This window comes from Osmia lignaria, chromosome 10, assembly GCF_051020975.1.
Source record: "Osmia lignaria lignaria isolate PbOS001 chromosome 10, iyOsmLign1, whole genome shotgun sequence".
In the NCBI taxonomy this organism is placed as follows: domain Eukaryota; kingdom Metazoa; phylum Arthropoda; class Insecta; order Hymenoptera; family Megachilidae; genus Osmia; species Osmia lignaria.
The window spans coordinates 6,395,038-6,416,235 of NC_135041.1; the positions used below are offsets into that span (position 1 = coordinate 6,395,038).

The window sequence follows — 21,198 nt, forward strand, 5'->3', positions numbered from 1 at the left end:
ATGATCTTCCCGAATGCACCCGTCCCTCTTCAACGCAGGGGATTCGCCAGCACCCTCTAGTCGTTCACCAATATTTTTTCTTTCCTCTGTTGAAGAATCTCTTAAGATCTCTTATCTTGGCGGAGTGAAACGAAGTCGACAGAAAAGGGATTTATCAAGTTCGCCTTCTTGTATCCGACACTGGGCATCGATCGTTCGACTTGCAAGAAAACGTTTCAGTATGCAACGTGGTGGCCATCGACTCGTTATCGATCAAGTCCTTCATTATCTGCATCGGTCGGTTCATAAATACCTGTCGAGTCCCTCGAACTGCTTGTTATCGAACGAAACAATCCCGTGGCAGGAAACGTTGAAATACACGGGAAAGGTTTGCCAAACCGCTAACTAAAACGACACTCGTGAACGAGAACTATAACCGAACGTAGAGCACAAATCGATCCCATTAATGCAACTAACGTCCACTCGGTAATTTTGTTAAACAATTTACCGAATTCTGGCTCGCCTGGCTTTCCTACCATCTACCTCGGAACATACTCTTAATTGATTTCAACTGCGCTCCCGGCCGTATTTCGAATCCCCAACACGAAAACAATTTCTGCATCGACGCGATGCATTATGCACTTTCGGTTCGGCAACATAATCGCGGCACAGCCACTGATTATACCTCGCAGTGATTAACCGACCGACGTAGTTACCTCAGAATGGAGATTTCGGCATTCCGACGACCACCGCTTACGGAAAATCGCTTCCTTCGTTACGACTCCCCTGTCTGACGTTTATTTTACATCGTAGATTTCCCTCAGCATCCGTTTCATCGTATATACAGCTCCTTAATCACAATAAATTTATTTTAGTTACCAGAGTTCAGTGGATATTTTTAGGGATTTTCAAAGGTTCCTGTCAGACCAGTATAAATAGCGTTGCGCGAGTGATGTATATTTATCGCCTCGGAAGTGGTAAAATATTTCGTGGTGAAACTTTTTTTTAATTATACGATATTAATAAAGTTGCCTCAGAAGCTATATTAGTCTGGGTATTCAAAGCATTTTCAGAAGGAATCGATAAAACGAGCTTACGAATTATCCAATAAGAAACTTTCAACGGAATTTATAGAAACTTATAAGACCGTTAAGAATATCGACGGATGTGACGTAAAGCAATAATATCGGGATATCGATGGGCCTGGATTTGGAGCAATGGGAAGGAACATAGCCAAACGTCTTCTCTTTGACAAATGTCTTTCTTATTTGTTCGCAGTTTCTCGTCAACTTTTAATGAGCAATTTGCGATTATTACATAATCAAAGGATCGTCATCGTTACTATTATGACCGAATAATCAATTTCGAGCAACGATAAAGCGTCTAGTTTCGCGTTAAATAAATAATTACACTGTTAATATCGGTCGATTGAGCAGGAATCGAGCGACGTCCATTAAATCGCGACGGTGCAGTCTTGAAAGCGTACGATGGAAGTAGTCGGACGTAAATGTTTGATGAACTGGTAAGACAGAAAATCGAGTTAACCTCGTTGGGAAGGGTGTATAGCAGCCGATCTTCGGGGAAACTGAAAATCCAGATTTATGTCTGACAAGGAATGATCCCGAACCCGGAAATTCAAAAAATTATAAAAGGGTATAGCAGGATAAGATGGTCAAAAGTGCCCTTGAGCCGAATTTGCTTCGCAATGCACCATTCGATAGCATATCCCAAAAAACCATGGTACACCAAGTTTCAACCCTGTACCTCAACCGGGTGGGTAGTTACAGGGTAAGAAAGAAAAAGTAGTTTTTGCCATATTTTCCCTATTTAATGGCATTCAAAAAATCTAAAAAAATTCTAGAATATTCTAGCCATGTTTCTTTATGATTGTGAATTTTCTCAGATTTTTCGGTTGCAAATCCTAGGCGTGAAAAATCAAAAACGCAAAAAAAAGTCGAAAAATAGAGATTTCGGGTAGAAGCTTTCGAGACACTAGATTTTTATTTTTACAGTAGTTAGATATTAGCATGACTGGTGTCCTCAATTTTTTTCAGATTTTTCATTCTGGTGCGTCAAACCGAAAAAAATCAAAAACCGATATTTTCGACATATTTCGTGCGATAACATGAGAAATACTTTCAATTTCTACATTTCCTTTACACACTTAGTGCATTATGTGATTTCGAACATTTTTGCACTGGATGCAGTAAAATCTGAATGGAGAGAGTGAAGTTATTATAAATAATTGAAAATTACGCACCTTATCCTCTAAAATATTAGAAACTTTTTCAACGTCGCCGATGGATAAGTCGGTAAGGTGTCCGACTATGGAACCGCTGGAAACTTTTTTGTCACGAGTTCGCGCCCCATGAATGTACAATTCTATTTTTTGTCATAAAACAATTTTTTTTTAAATTATTAATCACATAAGAATACACAATAATCATTTAATAACGTATGAAAATAATTTTGAAATATTTTATTATTAAGTATACATAAAAATAAGTGGTGCACTACCGATTTTCTGATTTCGTACTGTTCTAATTACGGATAGCTCCCAATATTTTGTTAATTGAAAAGTTGTGTGGTTGTTGGTTTATGATGGATATTGAAATCAATACAGATATGTATATTTTACCTTAATTGTACATATAGCCAAAGAGTCGGTTGTGTACCACTGATTTTTATGTATACTTAATAATAAAATATTTCAAAATTATTTTCATACGTTATTAAATGATTATTGTGTATTCTTATGTGATTAATAATTTAAAAAAAAATTGTTTTATGACAAAAAATAGAATTGTACATTCATGGGGCGCGAACTCGTGACAAAAAAGTTCCCAGCGGTTCCATAGTCGGACACCTTACCGACTTATCCATCGGCGACGTTGAAAAAGTTTCTAATATTTTAGAGGATAAGGTGCGTAATTTTCAATTATTTATAATAACTTCACTCTCTCCATTCAGATTTTACTGCATCCAGTGCAAAAATGTTCGAAATCACATAATGCACTAAGTGTGTAAAGGAAATGTAGAAATTGAAAGTATTTCTCATGTTATCGCACGAAATATGTCGAAAATATCGGTTTTTGATTTTTTTCGGTTTGACGCACCAGAATGAAAAATCTGAAAAAAATTGAGGACACCAGTCATGCTAATATCTAACTACTGTAAAAATAAAAATCTAGTGTCTCGAAAGCTTCTACCCGAAATCTCTATTTTTCGACTTTTTTTTGCGTTTTTGATTTTTCACGCCTAGGATTTGCAACCGAAAAATCTGAGAAAATTCACAATCATAAAGAAACATGGCTAGAATATTCTAGAATTTTTTCAGATTTTTTGAATGCCATTTAATAGGGAAAATATGGCAAAAACTACTTTTTCTTTCTTACCCTGTAACTACCCTCCCGGTTGAGGTACAGGGTTGAAACTTGGTGTACCATGGTTTTTTGGGATATGCTATCGAATGGTGCATTGCGAAGCAAATTCGGCTCAAGGGCACTTTTGACTATCTTATCCTGCTATACCCTTTTATGAATATGTCAGGGATGTGTCTCATTGTAATTCGTATTAACTAAAATCAATCGCTCCTAAAGGAAAATAATTTTAACAATTATCCGTTATCTGTATACATTGCTGATTCATTTAGACCACAAGAAGATATCGTGACATTGGAATATAATTATTAGAAACGTACACAAGAATATTAACAAAATTTCATCAATTTTTAAATTTCCAGGTTCGGGATCATTTCTTGCAAGTTTAATGTCCGATAACGTCGTAAAATTACACACCGAACGCCAGTACGTGACGTTCTAATAAACCGACAAGGAAAACGCACCCCCGTCGACGCTCGACTCTCCGCATCGACCGAGCCTGTCCCCAGGGAAATATCTGTCAGAGATGCTCGCTACTGTTTTCCAGAAATTTATTTCCACTCTCGACCTGCTCTATCCAGAATCGTGGCTTTTCATGGACGATTTCATCCAATTGCACAGCATTCCGTGCAACCTACTCGATTTTACACATAATCATTCTCGGTTAGTCCTCTACCGTTCAAAAATCATAAAAATTCATTCATTATAAATTCTGAACTCCGTATTAGCCTCGATCACTTCGCGATAGTTCTTCAGGTTTACGATTCTTTGTAAAACGTTATTTCTATCGTGAAGAACCAAAATGTTCCACATTATTATCGAAGCATAGCACTGTTCTATTGTTAACAACGAAACCTTATCAGAACCCTGTTCCATTTATCTGCCTCCGTGATTCATCCCCTGTGAAATTTATGAACGATATGACGCATTAAGGTTGGTCATAAGCTTTATATCAACGTTTCTTTGTTCCTCCTTCTTCCGCTTTTCGTTCGCCCACCGACATCCGTTTGTCCTTTGTCGGTAATCTTTACACGAGGCACGGTTTCCAGGAACGACCGCGATGACAATCGCTCGCAACCCCGGAATAATTCGCGCCCCGATCGTAGGGGAAACACGAAAAAACGCACGCGATTAGGGAAAAGGTAACGACGTTTTTACGAGTGTTTGGGCATGAGTCGAAACGAAATTAATTATACGCGGTAGAACGATCTCGAGATAGCCACTAAGCTCGGCCTAGCTGTTGCGCTCGATATTTTGCATCCCTGAAGGACCCTCTTGTACAGGAGGATCGAGAGTCCTAGGAGGATGGGCTTTGATTGGTCGTACGCGTCGCCGATGCAAGCGATACCGGGTCGCCGCGCACTGATTGCCACTCCAATTCGCGCCGTCTGAACGGAAACGCGTTGGCAAATCGATTCATCGAGCGTGGAACGATCACCCGGGATAAAGCTAAAAGGATATCGAATCAGTACCGGGAATTAGCGGGATGCGATTGACTGAGAGCGTTCGTTAGTCGATCGCCGAGTTCGTCTACGATTTATTCTTGTCCTGTTCGATGTGAACTGTCGAGAAAGTTACGGTAATAATTACATTTGAAAATTCATTATTTTTATCCTTATTAATTGGAGTTCCGATATATCTTAGAATTCTAGTAATTCGAAGCGATAGCTTCAAGTATCGGATTAAATAACCAATCGTTAGGACACTTAATGATCCAATTATCGCATGCAATACCACAGATAGCTGCTTCTACTGCGGCAGTCGATATGTTTCACCCTCATACTCTGTATCTATGCACTGTGCAAATGCTTTATGATTTTTTTAACAGTCAATGCCGCTCTTATTATCATTCGGTCGTGTTCAGTGAACTTTTTCCTTGACATGTTCTACTGTGTACTATAACGACTAAGTTTTAAAATCCACCTTTCTGGATCATCTTTCAAGGAATTGTCTATCTGTCTATTATTAAGCCGTCGATCTTTTAGATCATTAATCTTTCTGAGAACTCCCTTCTGTTTCGAAGTGATAAATACCTTGATAAACGATACCCTACGCTTCTACAAACTTCCAAGAAAACAATTTCATTTATCTCTACGCCTTCTTTCCAGAGAATGAAAAATCAAAATGTTCCCAATGAAAGGTAACAGGTAATTGACAATGAATAATGGTGTATCGCTAACTTTATTATTAATATAATTGGTATACACAAAAAGCTACCAAGAAGAAATTCCCAAAAGTTTTTGAACATCCCACGTATGGTTCTTGGTCCGAGGAAGATTCAGACATTCGACGAGGGTATTTTCGTCTTCAAGGTCCTCGCGATATTTCTTTAAGCGTCCAGCCCTCTCGAGCGTACAATGCAACTTTATCCACAAAGACACTCGACTCTCTAACTTTTCTTCAATTTATTTTCAAACCCCCGATCGAATAAACATCGTCGTCTAATTCTCTGATTCTTCCCGATAAAATGTTTACAACTTCCTCTCTTATCCATCGATCGCGGTCGTACTTTTGCACGAGCTTAAAATTACAGTCGAAAAAGCGTCGTCTTTTAAGTAGTCGAGAAAAGCGATGGGTTTCACCGTCGCATTTTGCAGCGCCGTTAAAACCGGATGCGTTCGAGCACACTTGATGAAACATTTCCGTAATGTCGTGCACCGAGTGCGCAGCTAAGCATTCGCATAATGTTCCATCCTGAATTGCAGTAGACAATTGCGGATATCGATATAACTCGCGCACTCGCCTCGACGCACGTTTACCCTCGATCGGCCGATGCCAATAATGCAATAATCCGTGCACTTTAAATGTTATGAATACCGGTATTATTGAAAGGGCGCGTGGATTTATCTGGCCGGAGGTCATTTGCCAATAGGAAAGTTTGATTTTTCCCGACTATGTTGCGTTTCCAATCAGAGAAGTCATTAAAATTTGTTAATCTTCTTCATAGGAAATATATCGTTAGTGTTGTACATTTGCATAACAATTCATAGTCGTCTCATTATACATGGAAAGTAGTCGATTTCTTTATATACTGCATTAGCCGGGCTGATATCGAGCTATTCCACTTGATCCGCCGTAAGAAGGTGAACGTTAACGTGGAACGCGAACTCGGTATCACTTTCTTTCGCTATTCTTTCATTTCGCCGCATAAAATATGTTGAATAATACAGCAGTGGAGTTAATGCGTTCTCTTTATGCTGCCTTAACACGTTCGCCGCAACGAGGTCGTTTGCAACCGACGAGGGAAGTTTTTGTTTCGGACGCGATAATGACCGGCATTATTTCTAACGAGTCGAACACGTGTTTTAAAGAAATCCCGTTACTGTGTTATTTAACGGCGATCGATGAAACGTTTGTATTGTTGTTATACGTTAATTGACGAGCAAATAACTGTTCGCATTGTGTAGCGTTAAATTTGGAACAACGGCTTTCGAGGCAGGCTGACGCAAACAGAGAAACAAGGGAACTTTCAATACTGATCGCGAATATATATGAAGTATTTTGAAAAGAACCCTCTGCTTCGTCTATTCGTTTCGAAACACCGGGCAAGTTATTTAACCGCAGAAAAGATAGCTCAGCTTCCCGCGTCACTGTGAAGGCTATTCATCGTGTATTTTAACTCTGCCAGAACTTTGGAATTCCACGCAACATTATTCGATGGTTGAAAGTCGTTTGGCATTCGAGAGGCGTCGGAGGCGAACGAGCCGAAGCAAACCGTACGACGAGTTGCCAACGATAGCTGCGAGGCGTAAAAAGTTTTTCCGAATAGCTGTTTTATCGAGCTCTTCCTCTCCGTCGTCTTCGTCGTTGCCGTTTCTTCGCGTACTCCGTGCTGCTCGTATAAACTTACACGAACTTGAAGCATCGACGATAAATCCAGAGAAAGAGGGGCTCCTTTCGATTCCCGCAGACAGGGTTCACACGAATTTCTTCGATGTACGCGTTCTTCGTGTCGTCGACCAATCTCTTTCGCGTATTTTTCTATCGAATATCTTCGCGGTTGAAGTGGTTTACGTGTCTTGAAAGATTGCTATCCAAACACGAGTTGATCTTTCGGTTACGTTCGCCGTAAATAATAATTATAGAGGGTGCAATGGAAGTACTTGCGTTATCGTTAAACCTAGTTTACCCTACTATCCCATTTCTGCTAATTTTATTACCTTACCAACCACTTGGAACGAGTATAGTACACAAATTTTCCCTGTTAGCCTTGCTTACCCTTCCATTTATTTCGCCAATGTAAATTTGTCCTATATAAGATCATCGCCTGTAATAATAATAAAAAAACATAAGGGAGCATCTGTTCACCAGATGTAAGAAGAGACACGCGTTTTCTGTATTCTTGAAGCGATGGAACGGATATGGGCCCTCAAGGTCGTTGGAACGAAGCCCACGTTGCTTTCCGGGCCGAATACTGATCCCACTTCGGATCCCCTGGTTCGGAATCCTCGCGGATTAGTATCCATTTCCCCGAGGCACGATGGCTTGGCAGAAGCTACCCTGATAGGATTTATTTTGAAAGGCAAAGGGTGAAAGCGGTAGAAAAGAGGTAGATAGAGGGAGCGAGGGAAAGATCTCCTTGTATGAACGTCACGAAACCGAAATACGCTATATACCCCCGTGATCCTTTTATTATTCCATCACGGGGACGCCACCACTATCCGTACGATGTAAATTCGTCCAGGATAACAAGGCAGCGCGGTCGAAACACCATTTTAATGTATTCTCTTTGGTTGTAACAGGCGTTTGGCCACGGTTAAGAGCAGAACTTTACTCGAGATTCGAGAGAGCGACGGCAAACGATTTCATGCTTGCACGGGTAACACGCTTACGTGAAAAACCTTTCAGCTTGCTTGGAATCTGCAGGGTGATAAAATTCTGTTACCGACGGATTCGTTAAACAGCCGTGATCTTCTCTGATCGTTAAATGGTAATTTTGAACGAATATGAATCGTTAACGATCACCCTTTGCTGAAATAGAGAAAAATTTACGAACTTTGTATTGTATCTGAAAATTTCACGACGATTTTAAATAATTTAATAGTTCCTATGGTTTTAGAAAGATATTCAACGTTCTCGAAATGATATGTAAATTTCTACTTAAATTTCAAAGAGTTAAAGAAGTCAATTTGCCAGGGTGCAATCTTATCTGAAAATTGCTGGAATCTTTCAGGGGTGAGCACAAGATCCCATTCGTTGGTGAAGAGGTTCGATGGGATGTACATGGGGCCGTACTTCGATTCAAACATCCCCACGAATATCACGGCTCAGCTCGGAAGTCATGCTTACTTGCCATGCAAAGTGCGACAGCTTGGTAATAAATCGGTAAGTCCATCATTTTTACTCTAAGCTTTAAGAAAATTGGAAGTCTTCTTGGATAACCCATGGTTACTTGCAACATTTTAAAGAACCCTTGCTTGAAACATTTTTAAATAGCACACGAATCGATGAAGACCTCTTGCGACCCGAAAAATAAAAGTACCCTAAAAATTTCGTCGTGGAAATATTTAGAATTTATTTGCAACTTTGCCAATGGGCCTTGTTTGAAACATTTTTGAATAGCATACGGATCGATGAAGACGTCATGCGATCAGAAGAACAAACTTCGGCGTTCCTTAATTTCTTCGTCGATACGAAAAGCGTTGGCGAAATTTTCGGAACCGCTATCAACGTCCCTGTTCCTGGCAAAAAGCACGGCCGGATAGCGGCGTCACCTGAGCGCAGATAAAGCAGATTTATTTGCACGCGAATAGCCAGTTTTCTGAGTGAACCGGCATCGATGGTATCGCGCGGTCGGTTTCCATGAACCCGCTGATCCGGCATCAAAGAGAGTCGCACTATCGGCCTCCGCTTCCGTCGATATTTCGCACGAGAAGCCCGTCCGGTTCACGCTATTACAATAATCGAAACGGTGGCGATAAAACGGCGATCCCGATGCAACCTGACTCTATCGCCGATACAATTTATGCGCAACTATAAAAGTCTAATCTGTCCGCGTACGCGACCGTTAGAACGGATTATACGAGCTCCGCAAATTTTACGAGCAACAGCGGACCGTGTACGGTCCCCTGTGTACCACCTACACCCTGCTCAACCTGACAGGGGGTTAATTCAACCCTTTCATGACTACGAACCCAGCTGTGAGCTAAGGATTCATATACACCGAGGATCCATATACATAAATATTTAACCTCTTGGTAAGTTTGTGGTATAGAAAACAAAAGAAAATATACCGTTCAACAATTAGAATGTAAAAATTCATTTTCTCTGAATAATCTGCTGTTTGATATAAAAAGAAGGATAAATTGAAATGCGCAACTGTCAAACGGAACTTGAAAGTTATCAAGACCGAGGCAAATTGACACTAGGGGTGCAAACGGTTAATATAGCAGTGATATCGTACACATCGGAGAAAGTATTTAATACGCTGCATATAAAATGTATAGGAGGGCGAAAGAATTAAGGACCGGCCATACAGTCGGCAATGGGGTAGTAAAACTTTTTCGTATACGATTCATACCGTTCGTTAGCGAACTTTTACCCCGATCTTACGTACAGCCGTGTGTACAACCGTCTTGTATGTCGTAAGTGGCACGACTAAGTGTCTTGTGACACGCGACCCTCGTATAATCGTCCGGTTGCATAGTAAAGGGTCGCGAACCCCCGAATCGACTCGCGCGACCCCTTCGTACCCCCCTTTTCACCTCGTCGTACTTATCGCGACCGGAATTAAACGTACTTCTACCGGTGACTTTCTGTCAACGAGAGCATTGTATCGTGCCTCGCAATCCCTCTGAACACGATCGAAAGCGATTTCGTGGAACGCTTGGTCGCCTCGATGACTTTTCATTTATTTCCTCGCGTTCCGTTTCCATTCCATTTTGTTCCGAGGAATGTGCCAAGGGAGTATGTCGTGTCGCATTGGAGGGCTGAATAATTATTCCACGTTCTTGGAACCGATCGAGTCCCCGTTGGTGAACGACAAACTTCGAGGAGGGATGATTAATCCTTTCTCCTTCTTGGAACTATTTGAATGAAAAATCTCACAATGATTTTTAAAAAATATTTCACTCCACCTATCTTTTATTTAAATCCTCCATATCGACCGACTTGCGATCTATTTTTCCAGTCGTGTTTTTAATGGATGTTCTTTAATTGAAATATTCGATCGACGACTATTATTAGAAATGGATCAATAAGATTACGAAATTATACTTGTAAAGCTTTCCTCGATCAATGACCGTAATTCACTAGTATCTTACGCTCGGCACGGACAAAGGGTCAATTAGCCCAGTTCGTTGATTGCAACTTTTGCCTAGTTATAAGACGTCATTATACTTCGCATCGCGCGTGTTGAATCGAGCCGACGATACTTATCGCGTAAATAAATTGAACAACGTGCCCGTTAATACGATTTCTTCGAAGCCGCCTCGCTGAAAGAACGTTCGCGAAACCGATCGGGCTAGGATAAATTAACCGCAGACAAGAGAAAGAAGATTGATCGAGCGAGAATCGGAAAGTCGAACTCGACCTCGACTCGCTCTTTTTCCTCTCGGCCAGCTTTTTCCACGATTTTTCAGTTTCCGTTTCCTGCCGGTGGTCGGTGGGAGGAGCTCGCGAAATCCGCCAGATACAGTTGAATTTCACTTCGTCCCATGGAAACGTCTCTGTTGTTTTATTTCCCTTTTTGTTCGTCCCCGTCGTGGAAGAAACGTCCGCGCTTCGACGAGAAATCCGACAACGAACCGAGTATCGGAGAAAGGATTAATAATTTTCGCGCGGTGTTACCGTGGTAAAACGACGAATAGGATAGTCTTCTTTTTTTTTTTTATTTTTTTTTTCTTATTTAAATTGCTCATTGTCAGATGTAAAGCTGACTATTTTTCTGTTCAACTTTTGCGATGATTATAAACTCTTTCGATTTTTGTTAAAAGATAAAATTAAACTAGTGCTGTTATCCAGAATGAAACCTTGAAGGGTATATAAATTTTCAAACGACGGCAACTTCAGTGCTTGTTGATAAAAGTTCAATAAAAGTACTGGAATTAGTCCCAGTTGTATGGAAAAGTTACATAGGATCAAAGTTAAATGAGACATTTCTTGGCATCAACTTTTTTATACTGTTCGTGTTCTTGAAATTGGGAGGACGCTCGTACCAACATACACGTTTGCGTTTGAAGAAATAAAACGTCACCGTTTCGTTTTGGATTTATATAGCAGCGTACGAGATGATTTTGAAATACGTGAGCGAACTTATCAAGCGTGTTCAGCTCGCCATTAGGATGAAAAAGGATCGTGGAAACACGACTCCTCAGGAACTCGTTCTGTCCGGGCTATAAACAAGTTTTAAACACTTTCAAGCTTGTGACCAAGTTTTACAAGAATTTCTCCCGCGCGTAATACACGAACGCGTAAGTCAACATTATACTTTGATACCCCGCTCGCATGAACGTTAAAAAACTAAATTCCTCTGCGATAGAATTCAAAATGTTTAAAATTCTTTCGAATGCTGTTTTATATTAATTGCGATACAGTGTGATCAGCTGTTATCGAAATTTGTCTATTTGTTCTCGATACGCCAAAGGTGTCGTGGGTCAGAAGAAGGGACTCGCATATCCTCTCGGTAGATAGAAACATGTTCATCCCGGACGAAAGGTTCCAGGCGCTTTTCGTGGACGCGTCGGACACCTGGACCCTGCAGGTGAAGTACGTCCAGGCACGTGACGAAGGCGAGTACGAGTGCCAAATCTCGACCGACCCAAAAAAGAGTCACATCATCAAGCTCAACGTCGTCGGTGAGTGACGATATTAAGGGAATCACTTAGAGATTAACCCATTACACGTTTTCCTAACAAATATTAGGTCATCTGAAAAATTTGTAACGCTTTTCGAGTGCGAATTCTGGATTGCATTGAATAGAGGACGCGCTGTGTGCGTCGTCAATCTAGAACACGTTAAGAGATAACCACTATCGTTCGTTTACGCCCGAGCGTTATTTTTATGTCATCGCGAAACAGCTATGTCATCGATCGTTCGAGCACTTCGCGAACCAGCGTGTTCCAGCGACGCGATAAAAATTATACGAGCGTAAAGTACAGACATTCTCTGTTTCGCGTGTCACGTATACGATAAAACGTCAGCTCGAGTAACTGCTCGACGTGTTCGTTAATTGATTTACTTTGTCATACAAGTAACGGTACGCAAAGTGATACACACCGATTTCCATGCCCTTTTAGCGCGAAACAGTGCTTGAAAAAAAAAAAATTGTTTCACATGTATCTCTTTTTTTTTATCTACAATCGTTCAGTCTGAAGAGGTGAAAACAGCCCTTGAAGTTTGATATGAAATCATAGGTTGGGAAACTATTTGTTGTAGAGGAAAAGCTTGAAGATGAAATTTCAAAGTTTTCGATGAACAAATTCACGGATGACACGGATAGAGACAGATGTTTGTTGTCGTGTTTTTTCAGTGCCAAAGATCGAGATCATAGGCGATCGCGACATGTACGTGAAGACCGGAAGCACAGTCGCCATACGATGCGTGATCAAGCAGTCCCTCGAAGGGCCGTTCTACGTTTTTTGGTACCACGAGGGCGATCGTGTTCTCGACTATCAATTGAACAAGATCGATATCCAAACGGAGAAGATCGATCACGACACGGTCAGCAGTCTCGTGATCCATAAGGCGAAGCGAGAGGACTCGGGCAATTACACCTGCAGCCCAAGCAGTTTGGACAGCGCGAGCGTGCAACTTCACGTGTTGAACGGTAAGCATTTTCCCGTTCCAATAACATAAATTTTCATCGAAACGATTCCATCTCGGTCTAGGATACGTACGCAAAGTTGCGATTCGATTGGCAGTAGTTCGATGAAGTTAGTTCACCGGCAACTTGATTCGCTTCTCGTCTGGCCTAGTTCTATCAAACTTATTAAGTAGCTGAAACTGTTTACGCTTCGAGTATGATCCATATCTAGATTCGTAGGAAATCGAGCGGCCAATTATACGTCTCCTTGCGCTCTCGACAATTCACGGCTCGGTGAATCATTGGATGTATTATTCCGTCAGGAAACAATTTAATCTTTAATAAATCTAATTGATTGTTTCTTCTCTAGACCTTGATCAAGCTATACAATCAAAATTAAACCACAATGTACACAGCGTTTCGCTTAAAAAAACATTAAAAGAACATTAGGTCAGTTTTCAAGATTACGTCGAGCGGGTATTGTCTCGAATACAGACGCGAAAGAAGGAGAAACGAGAGAAGAATAGAAAGGAGGTCCGTTAATGGAAGGAAAGCCATTAAATCCAGTAGGTTATTGCCGCGATAAAAGCAACGGTGGTGTAAAATCAATTCTCTGCTGCAGGCGAACATCCAGCCGCGATTCAAAGAGGGATCAGCTCGGCACCGGGTGGCTGTCCGACGCTCTGGTGGTTGGCTGGCGTCGTCACGCTGTATTCCAGTCACGGCAGCCGTCTGTTCGTCCTCGCTCTTCTGATCCTCATGGTACTCTATTCGAAGAATCCATCTTACTTCGCGCCGGAACGATAATCAGAAATCCACGAGGAAGACAACGTCGGAAGGCGATCGATTATCTCCTGCTACGAGACCCGGAAAGCACCTCGAAGAACGAAGAAGGCTACAAGAAGAGGAAGAAGAAGCGAAAGGGAACGTCTTCAGGAAGAATTCGTAGTTCGATGAACGAAGAAGGGATGATCTTCTCGCAGAAACGCGAAAATAAAACGCGGATCTTTTTTCCTTTTTTTTTAATCAACTATTATCCATTTACCTTTTCAGTTAGATCGAGAACAATGAAATTCTCGAATTTTATTAGAGACGATTTTCTAATTTTCGATCTCTTGTTTTAACGGATTTGGAAGGGAAAGCTGGTGTGTTTCGATAGAGGAATCTTCACAACGAATCTTGTATCGACTCGTGAATATTTCGATATGATCGATATTTATTCGGGAAAGAACAGAGAAGATTCGAATGAATGGAGATAAAGAAACACGTGGAGACAGTGTGATCCGGCCGTTAGTGATTAGGGGTTAATTAATCGGAGGGTGTTAAATAGGCGCGTGTTCTTCGAGCGAGTCGATCACGAGGATGATACGGACAAGAAGCTTGCGAATACTTTTCCTCTTCGTAAGAAGACGACACGACGACGAATTTTTTATAGCAGCTATAATACGATCTTCCAAGAAACTCGTGCACAGCGTCTTTTATATCCTTGTCATTCAGGTGAATCGTTCCGAGCAATCGTTAAAAACGTCGCTAAGACAGAAACATCATTGTACATACACGTGTCTGATGATAGAATCGGTAAAATGATCGTGTACGAGACACGGTGTCCCGTATCAGGGATACGAGTGAATCGCAGGTTACCCTTTCTTATTCACTTTTCATCATCGTCAAAGGTGTTTCGCGATCTTCGTGTCTTTCTCGAGGGAAGCCAAACAGTAACGAAGTCTTCGTGATCGATCGCGTGATTCCGTCGAGGACGTCGAAAGGGTTTCGTGCTTTCTTTTCCGTCGAGATTAATCCCTTGTCTTACAACCTGGAATTACACACGTGGTGTAAATTACGGTCTAAATGGAAAGAATTCGTGCTAATTTTATTTTATAACAAGAGCAAGAAAATCATTTCTAAACTTATATTTTTTATTTTAATTGGTAAGGCAGAGGATTAACTCGACGATCCAGCGATTTTAGAAGAAAAGAAAACTAGGGTGAGTCAGGGTATGATTTAAGGGTGGTTTTAAAGAAACGCGCGAGGCGATCGCAAAATGCCGACAGAAGTTCGTCCGCCCCGCTTGATAGAATTGAAACTTGTTCGATGAGAATCTTGGAAGCGATGCGATTAATTATATTCGAATAGGGAAACGATTTAGCGAAACGTGTCTATACTCGACCGTCTACCGTGTACACTCGGGATCGTCCCGAGAAAGCGACGCATCTCGACGATCGTCTACGAGCGACGATTTGTCGAAATGGTCCTAAACCGCATCAGGTACGAAACGATCATTTCCACATATTTTACCTTCCTTTTCTACGTGTTTTATGAGAACTTTGTGTCACGAATGTTGACGATTGACGCGCTTTATCTTGTAACGCTTGAAACGCGACTGAAATGAAAGTGATATCGCACGGAGAGAAAAGAAATTAGAGTTCGTTTGTTTGTTGAAATGATTTGATGATTTCTCAAAGTGCCATTCATATCAACGAGATTTAATCTTCATATCATAGTTTTTTACAGTTCCTGAATATTTCCGTATCAATAAAACCAGGAGTCTTGATAAGATAACTGATAATATCGACACAAATCATTAATTTTACAAAGAAAAATGTCACTGCCTGTATTACTCAATGGTGTTCCGTTGCTATATGAAAATAACGCGATTCTCTCTGCGATTTAGTATTACGATCGTTTCTTATTATATTCTATTTACGAGAAGGAATATAGAGCCTATACGAAACGTACCGAATGCCTCGCGACGATCCACGGTGACAAATTTTGGTACTTGAAGCGCATTGAGTATAAACACAAGCCAATAAACAATGTTATATGTCCGTTCATGCGTGGCAAGATTTACAACGAGATGGGTCGTACGAAAGATCAGGGATCATTAACAAATGAACGCTTCGTCGATGCAGAATTCATTAACATTGATAAACACGTTCGCTACTAGAATTCATTTAAAAATTGGCTGTGTTCCACTTTTATAAAATATCAAATAAAATGATATTACTATCTTTTCATATTATGTTAGAGCTTGGAAACGAGCTTGGTATACTTTGAAAGCGTAGAAGATAAATATTCATAATCTTCGCATACGTTTGTGACCATGACCTTTCCTAAGGAATAAAAATGTTACATATACAGGATGCTGGTAGCGAGGGTGTTAAAAATACTCGCAATGAAATGTTTGAACGATAGACCTAGTATTTTTAACCCTTTAGATACTGCGTGCCACTATAGTGGTTTTTGTTTGAACAATTTTTTAAAACGAAACGCCACTATAGTGGCTTTTCTTTTTATCTTGAATTCACGATATACCGAATAGCAATTTCTGCTATTCCTATCATTTATCTGTATTTCTTTCTACTAAAGTAGATGCAGTGAATTCTAGTAGTAGAATCAATACGTCCAACTATGTCATAACTAAAGGGTTAATTTTGTCCTTTAATTTCCGCCAATTAAGCATCGATTCGAAACGATTCTTGAAACTCGTACAGATCGACCCAGCCCGTTTTCTCATTCTGCATGGTCGGCTGTATAAGCAGGACAGCTTTTCCGGGTCGCCCTCGGGCGTCCCGTAAAATTTGCTTTCTTCTCGCAACGCATTAGGAGATACTGTTTTTTATATTATATAAAAATATATATAAATATATATATATAGAAACGAACAGATAAAAAAAAAAGTATATATATATGTATATGTGTGTGTACGCGCGCGCGAAATACGTTGCACAACGGTGTTAAAAAGTATTGAACAAGTTTCAGCTCGACTCGAAACAGCGGCGTAAGAAATTATTACGGCAAATGCTACAACGTGGGTCAACGTCGAAGAACGAACTTTCACGGGTGCATACGGCAGGATATAATCGCGACAGAGAACTCTGTGAGTAATCGTGAAAAAGAAAATGATAAAGAGGAAGTGGCGGAGGAAGGAGACTGAGACAGAATAAGGGTAAAAGAGGAGGAAGGTCGATATAGGAGATCGAAAGACGAACGATAACGTTAGAATATCTACGATTCATGTGATTGTAAATATATAGTATATAAATGACGTAACGTTAATTAACGATATGCCGTACGTGTTACAACTAAAGAAAACAAACCCAAGAAATTAAACAGATAAATAAATAAAATGAATAACGTTACTGTGTAATTTTACGGATCGTAAACGCATTTGAATGGGTCTGGCCGCCCGTGCTAACCGGCTCGAGGTCGTGTTTCGTAAATCGTGAATCTTTGAATCCAGCAACGATTCAAGATTTCCTGGGAAAAGAGAAATGAATGCGTGCTTTAAAACGGGTTCGTTGCGAAAACCTTCCAGATGAAGTTCCACGACGCGTGACGATTTCTATAAACGAACCGCAGCGGGGGGAACGAAAGACCTCGGTGAGAAAGATAAAGAAGCAAAAGAAAGCCGATAGAAATAGAAGGTAAGGGGGTGTGAAGAGAGGAACAGAGGGTAGCACTGATGCGAATGCTTTTTCCGGCACGCCAGTGCGTCGAGACAACAAAAAGGGGCGCAGCTGGGGGTGCAGCGCGTTCCTGGATAGCACGGGCCGGCCATACGCGACTAGATGTAACACTAATTAACGCCTAGTGTAAGAACTAACGGATATAAATGAAGGATACTATTGTATGACATAATAACCAGGTGTGAACGTAACCACGCGTATACGTGTGCGATGCTTGAGAAAAACGAATGAAAGTGAGAGCGAGTGAATGTGTATATTATTAATATACGCGAGCCAAGGAAGTGCGAGAGTGAAAGAGAACGGGTATGAAAGAAGAGTAAACGAGAGGAAAAGTACACGTACATTGCATACACACGCGAGGAAGAGAAGAAAATAAGAAGAAAAAAAAAGAAAAAAAAGAAAAGAGTTGTTCGTTGGACTGACGCGTTAAGGCGTTGGTCGAATGACGCACTTTAAGATAAAAAGGGGCGACCGGGGACAATTCTTCTTGTACCGTTTCTTCATCCCCTTTCTTCTTCCCGCGCCTCGCGAGGCCACTCGTGACGAAAGATAAAGAGAAAGGGCTAAAGATAGGGCTCACCTCGAGGCCACAATTAAAGCTCTCACCCCCTGTCTCCCTCCCGCACCCTTTTCTTCTCGCGACAACCGGGGCCTCCCCTTGCGAGCTGGAAGAAGGAAGTTGTAATTTCCACGCTCGTCCTCGTCCGCCCCTTTATTATAACAGAGATAACAAAGAGAAGAGGAAAGACGAAGATGATGATGATGATGATGATGTTGATGATGAGGGGTGATGATGATTATAACGATGGCGATGATGATGACGGTGAATTAAATAAAAAGAAAAATGAAATAAAAAAACGTCGTCTAAGGTATACTAACGTCGTAGACAGCATTGAATTTTTGTACCATTGTCTATAGTAGCTCTTAAGTGTCGCGAAGTTTTCTGTTCTTAAGACGGCCACCTGTGCAGGCTTGAGTACGTACTTATGTATTCTCGGTTTTGTCGATGGCTCGCGGGGCGGATCTTGAACTTTATTAACAGTGAATGAGATTTTAATTGGACCATGGATGATTACTTGAAACGTAGAAATAATTATATTCAATCGTTTTGCATTTGTCTATGTACAGAGTGTTAAAGGATAATGATACAGAACCCTAACAGGGTAGTAATTAACTGGAGGAAAAACAGACCTATATAATTAGAGGTATTTAAGTAAAATTTTCTTTCTAATGATTTTATCAAGCAATTTTCATTTAATTGAGCGAATCTACTTTGTGGGGGTCTTGTACCTTTTTTTTACCACTCTGTATAAATCTCTCATTACGTAGAATGATTTAATTAGGTTAATTTGGAATTTTCCAGGGTAGTAATTAGAGAATACACGTCAAATCCGCCCCAGCGACGAGCACGTGCCCGTTCCCGAGAGTCGCGGTACGCGAATATCGAAAGATCCTTTTTCGTGTGATGATTGACCGTCCTGACAGTTCGTCGATGTGCTCTTACGCGTAGATATTCGAGCTAGTTTATTCGATAGTAGGTAATACGAGTGACAATGGACGTGATTACGATTCCGTCGAAATCAACGAAGCGGGAATCAGTTTTGCTGCGAACCTATCGATCTAATTATTCATAGAGAACGTTTAGTGTTCTTCTTGAATAATACTCTTGCAATCGATGGGGGAAACTGGATCGCTGTACAGACGATTTCGTCGATGAAGTTCTTATACTACAGCGGCGTGAACTTATTCCCCGTGAAATAATGGATGGATATTATTAACTCTATGGGAAATGTGTACGAATGATTATTGTGATTTTAACCCTCTACCGCTTTGTCACTAATACAGCTAATCGTGACAAATTTTGCATTTCTTTATGAAATCCTTTTTGAGAAAAAACAAACTGTGTGCTTTGAAAAAGTTTTACTTTTTATTTTAAAAATCAGCTCTTTCCATAAGTAATATCGTTTTATCTTTAACTAATACGTGTCCTATACAGCCTAGGTTACAATTACTTGAATTTATTATGACACTTTAAGATATTACATTTACGTGTGAAAACGACGTAACTTATGAAACGACCTGAACAAGTTTCCATTCTTTATGGGAAACTTTGCGTTATAGAATGGCTTATAAAGCGAGTAGAATATTGGCTGTGGAGGGTTAGAAATAAAGGGTATACAGTCGTCGATCGAAACCCTCGGGACGGAGATTTCACCAATCCCTCGTTATCGGCGATATATTAATAAACGATTCGTCGTTCTTTCCTTAATTACCTATGTACCACGAACAAATAGAAAAATCCTTCGAGACGTCTGATAATGAGATTTAAACAAGGTCAACACTATTCTTCGATCCTTGGAGAATATAGAATGATGACAGTTAAAATCAATTCAAAATCAAGTGTCTCGATACGAAGAAGAATCGTTGTATAACGAACGCGTTCAGTTTTCCAGTAACCTCCTCAAACAATTACGTTTTCCAACGTGCGACCGATCACACGTAGCAAAATGGGTCTAATTAAATCGTTAAACGCGTGCCGTTTGCCAGTTCGAACGTTCGACGAAGCTGATGTCTAATTAATCACACGCAACGTACAATCGACGCAGAAAATAATAACATGGACGATTAAGAGGGAATTGGAAGACGAATCGGTAAGAAAGACGATGGCAGGTGAAAGCGTTTGTCGAGCGCCCGAATGAGCGAACATCGATGAAAATTAAATGGAAATAAAAGTTGAGAGGTAAATATGCAAAGATGAAGATGAAGAAAATGAAGTCCCTCGAAGCAAGCCTCGTCTCTCAGATTCCCAGCTGTACACCTTGAAACACTTTAGGGTAAATCGGAATAGACTTTAAAACGAATCTGCGAGATGATGCCGAGGATAAAAAAACGAAAAATACGATTGCGCGAATGAAACGCAGGATGAGAAACGAGCGGAAGTGAACGAGCGCGTGGGTGTACGAAAAAAATAAAGCAGAGAAAAAGAGAGAATGATCAGAATGAGAGAGAGAAAGAGATAATAAATCAATGTTAAACCGATCATTATCAATTTGCAATTTTGAGAGACACATCTTCGTTATTCGCCATTTCTCAGCATAAATTCAGCCTCGGTTTCGAATGCTCCATGTCAGCCTTCACGAGCATAAATCACAACCGCGATCAATCGATGCTCTGCGTAGGATTTCTTGTTCGATCATTTTATTTTTCTCTCTTTGTAAATGGGATAACAAACCATTAATGATATCGGTGTGCTGGACGTTTTTAATGCCAGATGCGTGCGTTTATCACCCGTGGGGCATCGTCATGAGAAAAAATACATGTTACACAGAAATCTCAGCGTTTTCGTTTTATTTTTTTTCTCTTTTTTCTTTGTCAAAAGTATCGTGGCAACAGGGATAAGAAGAACTGTCCCGTTCTATGTGTGTAAGAACCATACAGCTTAATGAAGAACATTATACTATGAACTTACAGGATACTAAATAAAAGTAAGCCAAATCGTTAAGATCGTATGATGTCCCCCTCCTTCCTTCTCCTTCGTTTCACCGATAATCCAGCTTTCTTTTCATTTTTATTATGGTTCATTATTTGGAAAGGTTTTATTTTTATAAAAGAACAAACATAGATTTACTAA

At 40.5% G+C, this 21,198-nt stretch overlaps 1 protein-coding gene across 6 annotated transcripts in view; it reads left to right on the forward strand.

Moving 5' to 3' along the window:
- The window catches only part of LOC117611758 (neurotrimin), an 85,021-nt gene extending 63,892 nt beyond the window's left edge, over positions 1–21,129 (forward strand). For 2 of the 6 annotated variants that reach the window (XM_076690601.1, XM_034339967.2), the window contains 4 exons: positions 8,533–8,684; positions 11,944–12,154; positions 12,829–13,125; positions 13,724–21,129. In XM_076690601.1, the coding sequence (XP_076546716.1) occupies positions 8,533–8,684; positions 11,944–12,154; positions 12,829–13,125; positions 13,724–13,908 (845 nt within the window). In that variant the 3' untranslated portion in view covers positions 13,909–21,129. Of the gene's footprint in view, positions 1–6,031; positions 8,290–8,532; positions 8,685–11,943; positions 12,155–12,828; positions 13,126–13,471; positions 13,668–13,723 lie in introns of those variants that run through there. The other 4 variants (XM_034339972.2, XM_034339973.2, XM_034339971.2 and 1 more) reach the window with 4 other exon arrangements.
- Positions 21,130–21,198: the final 69 nt, after the last annotated feature.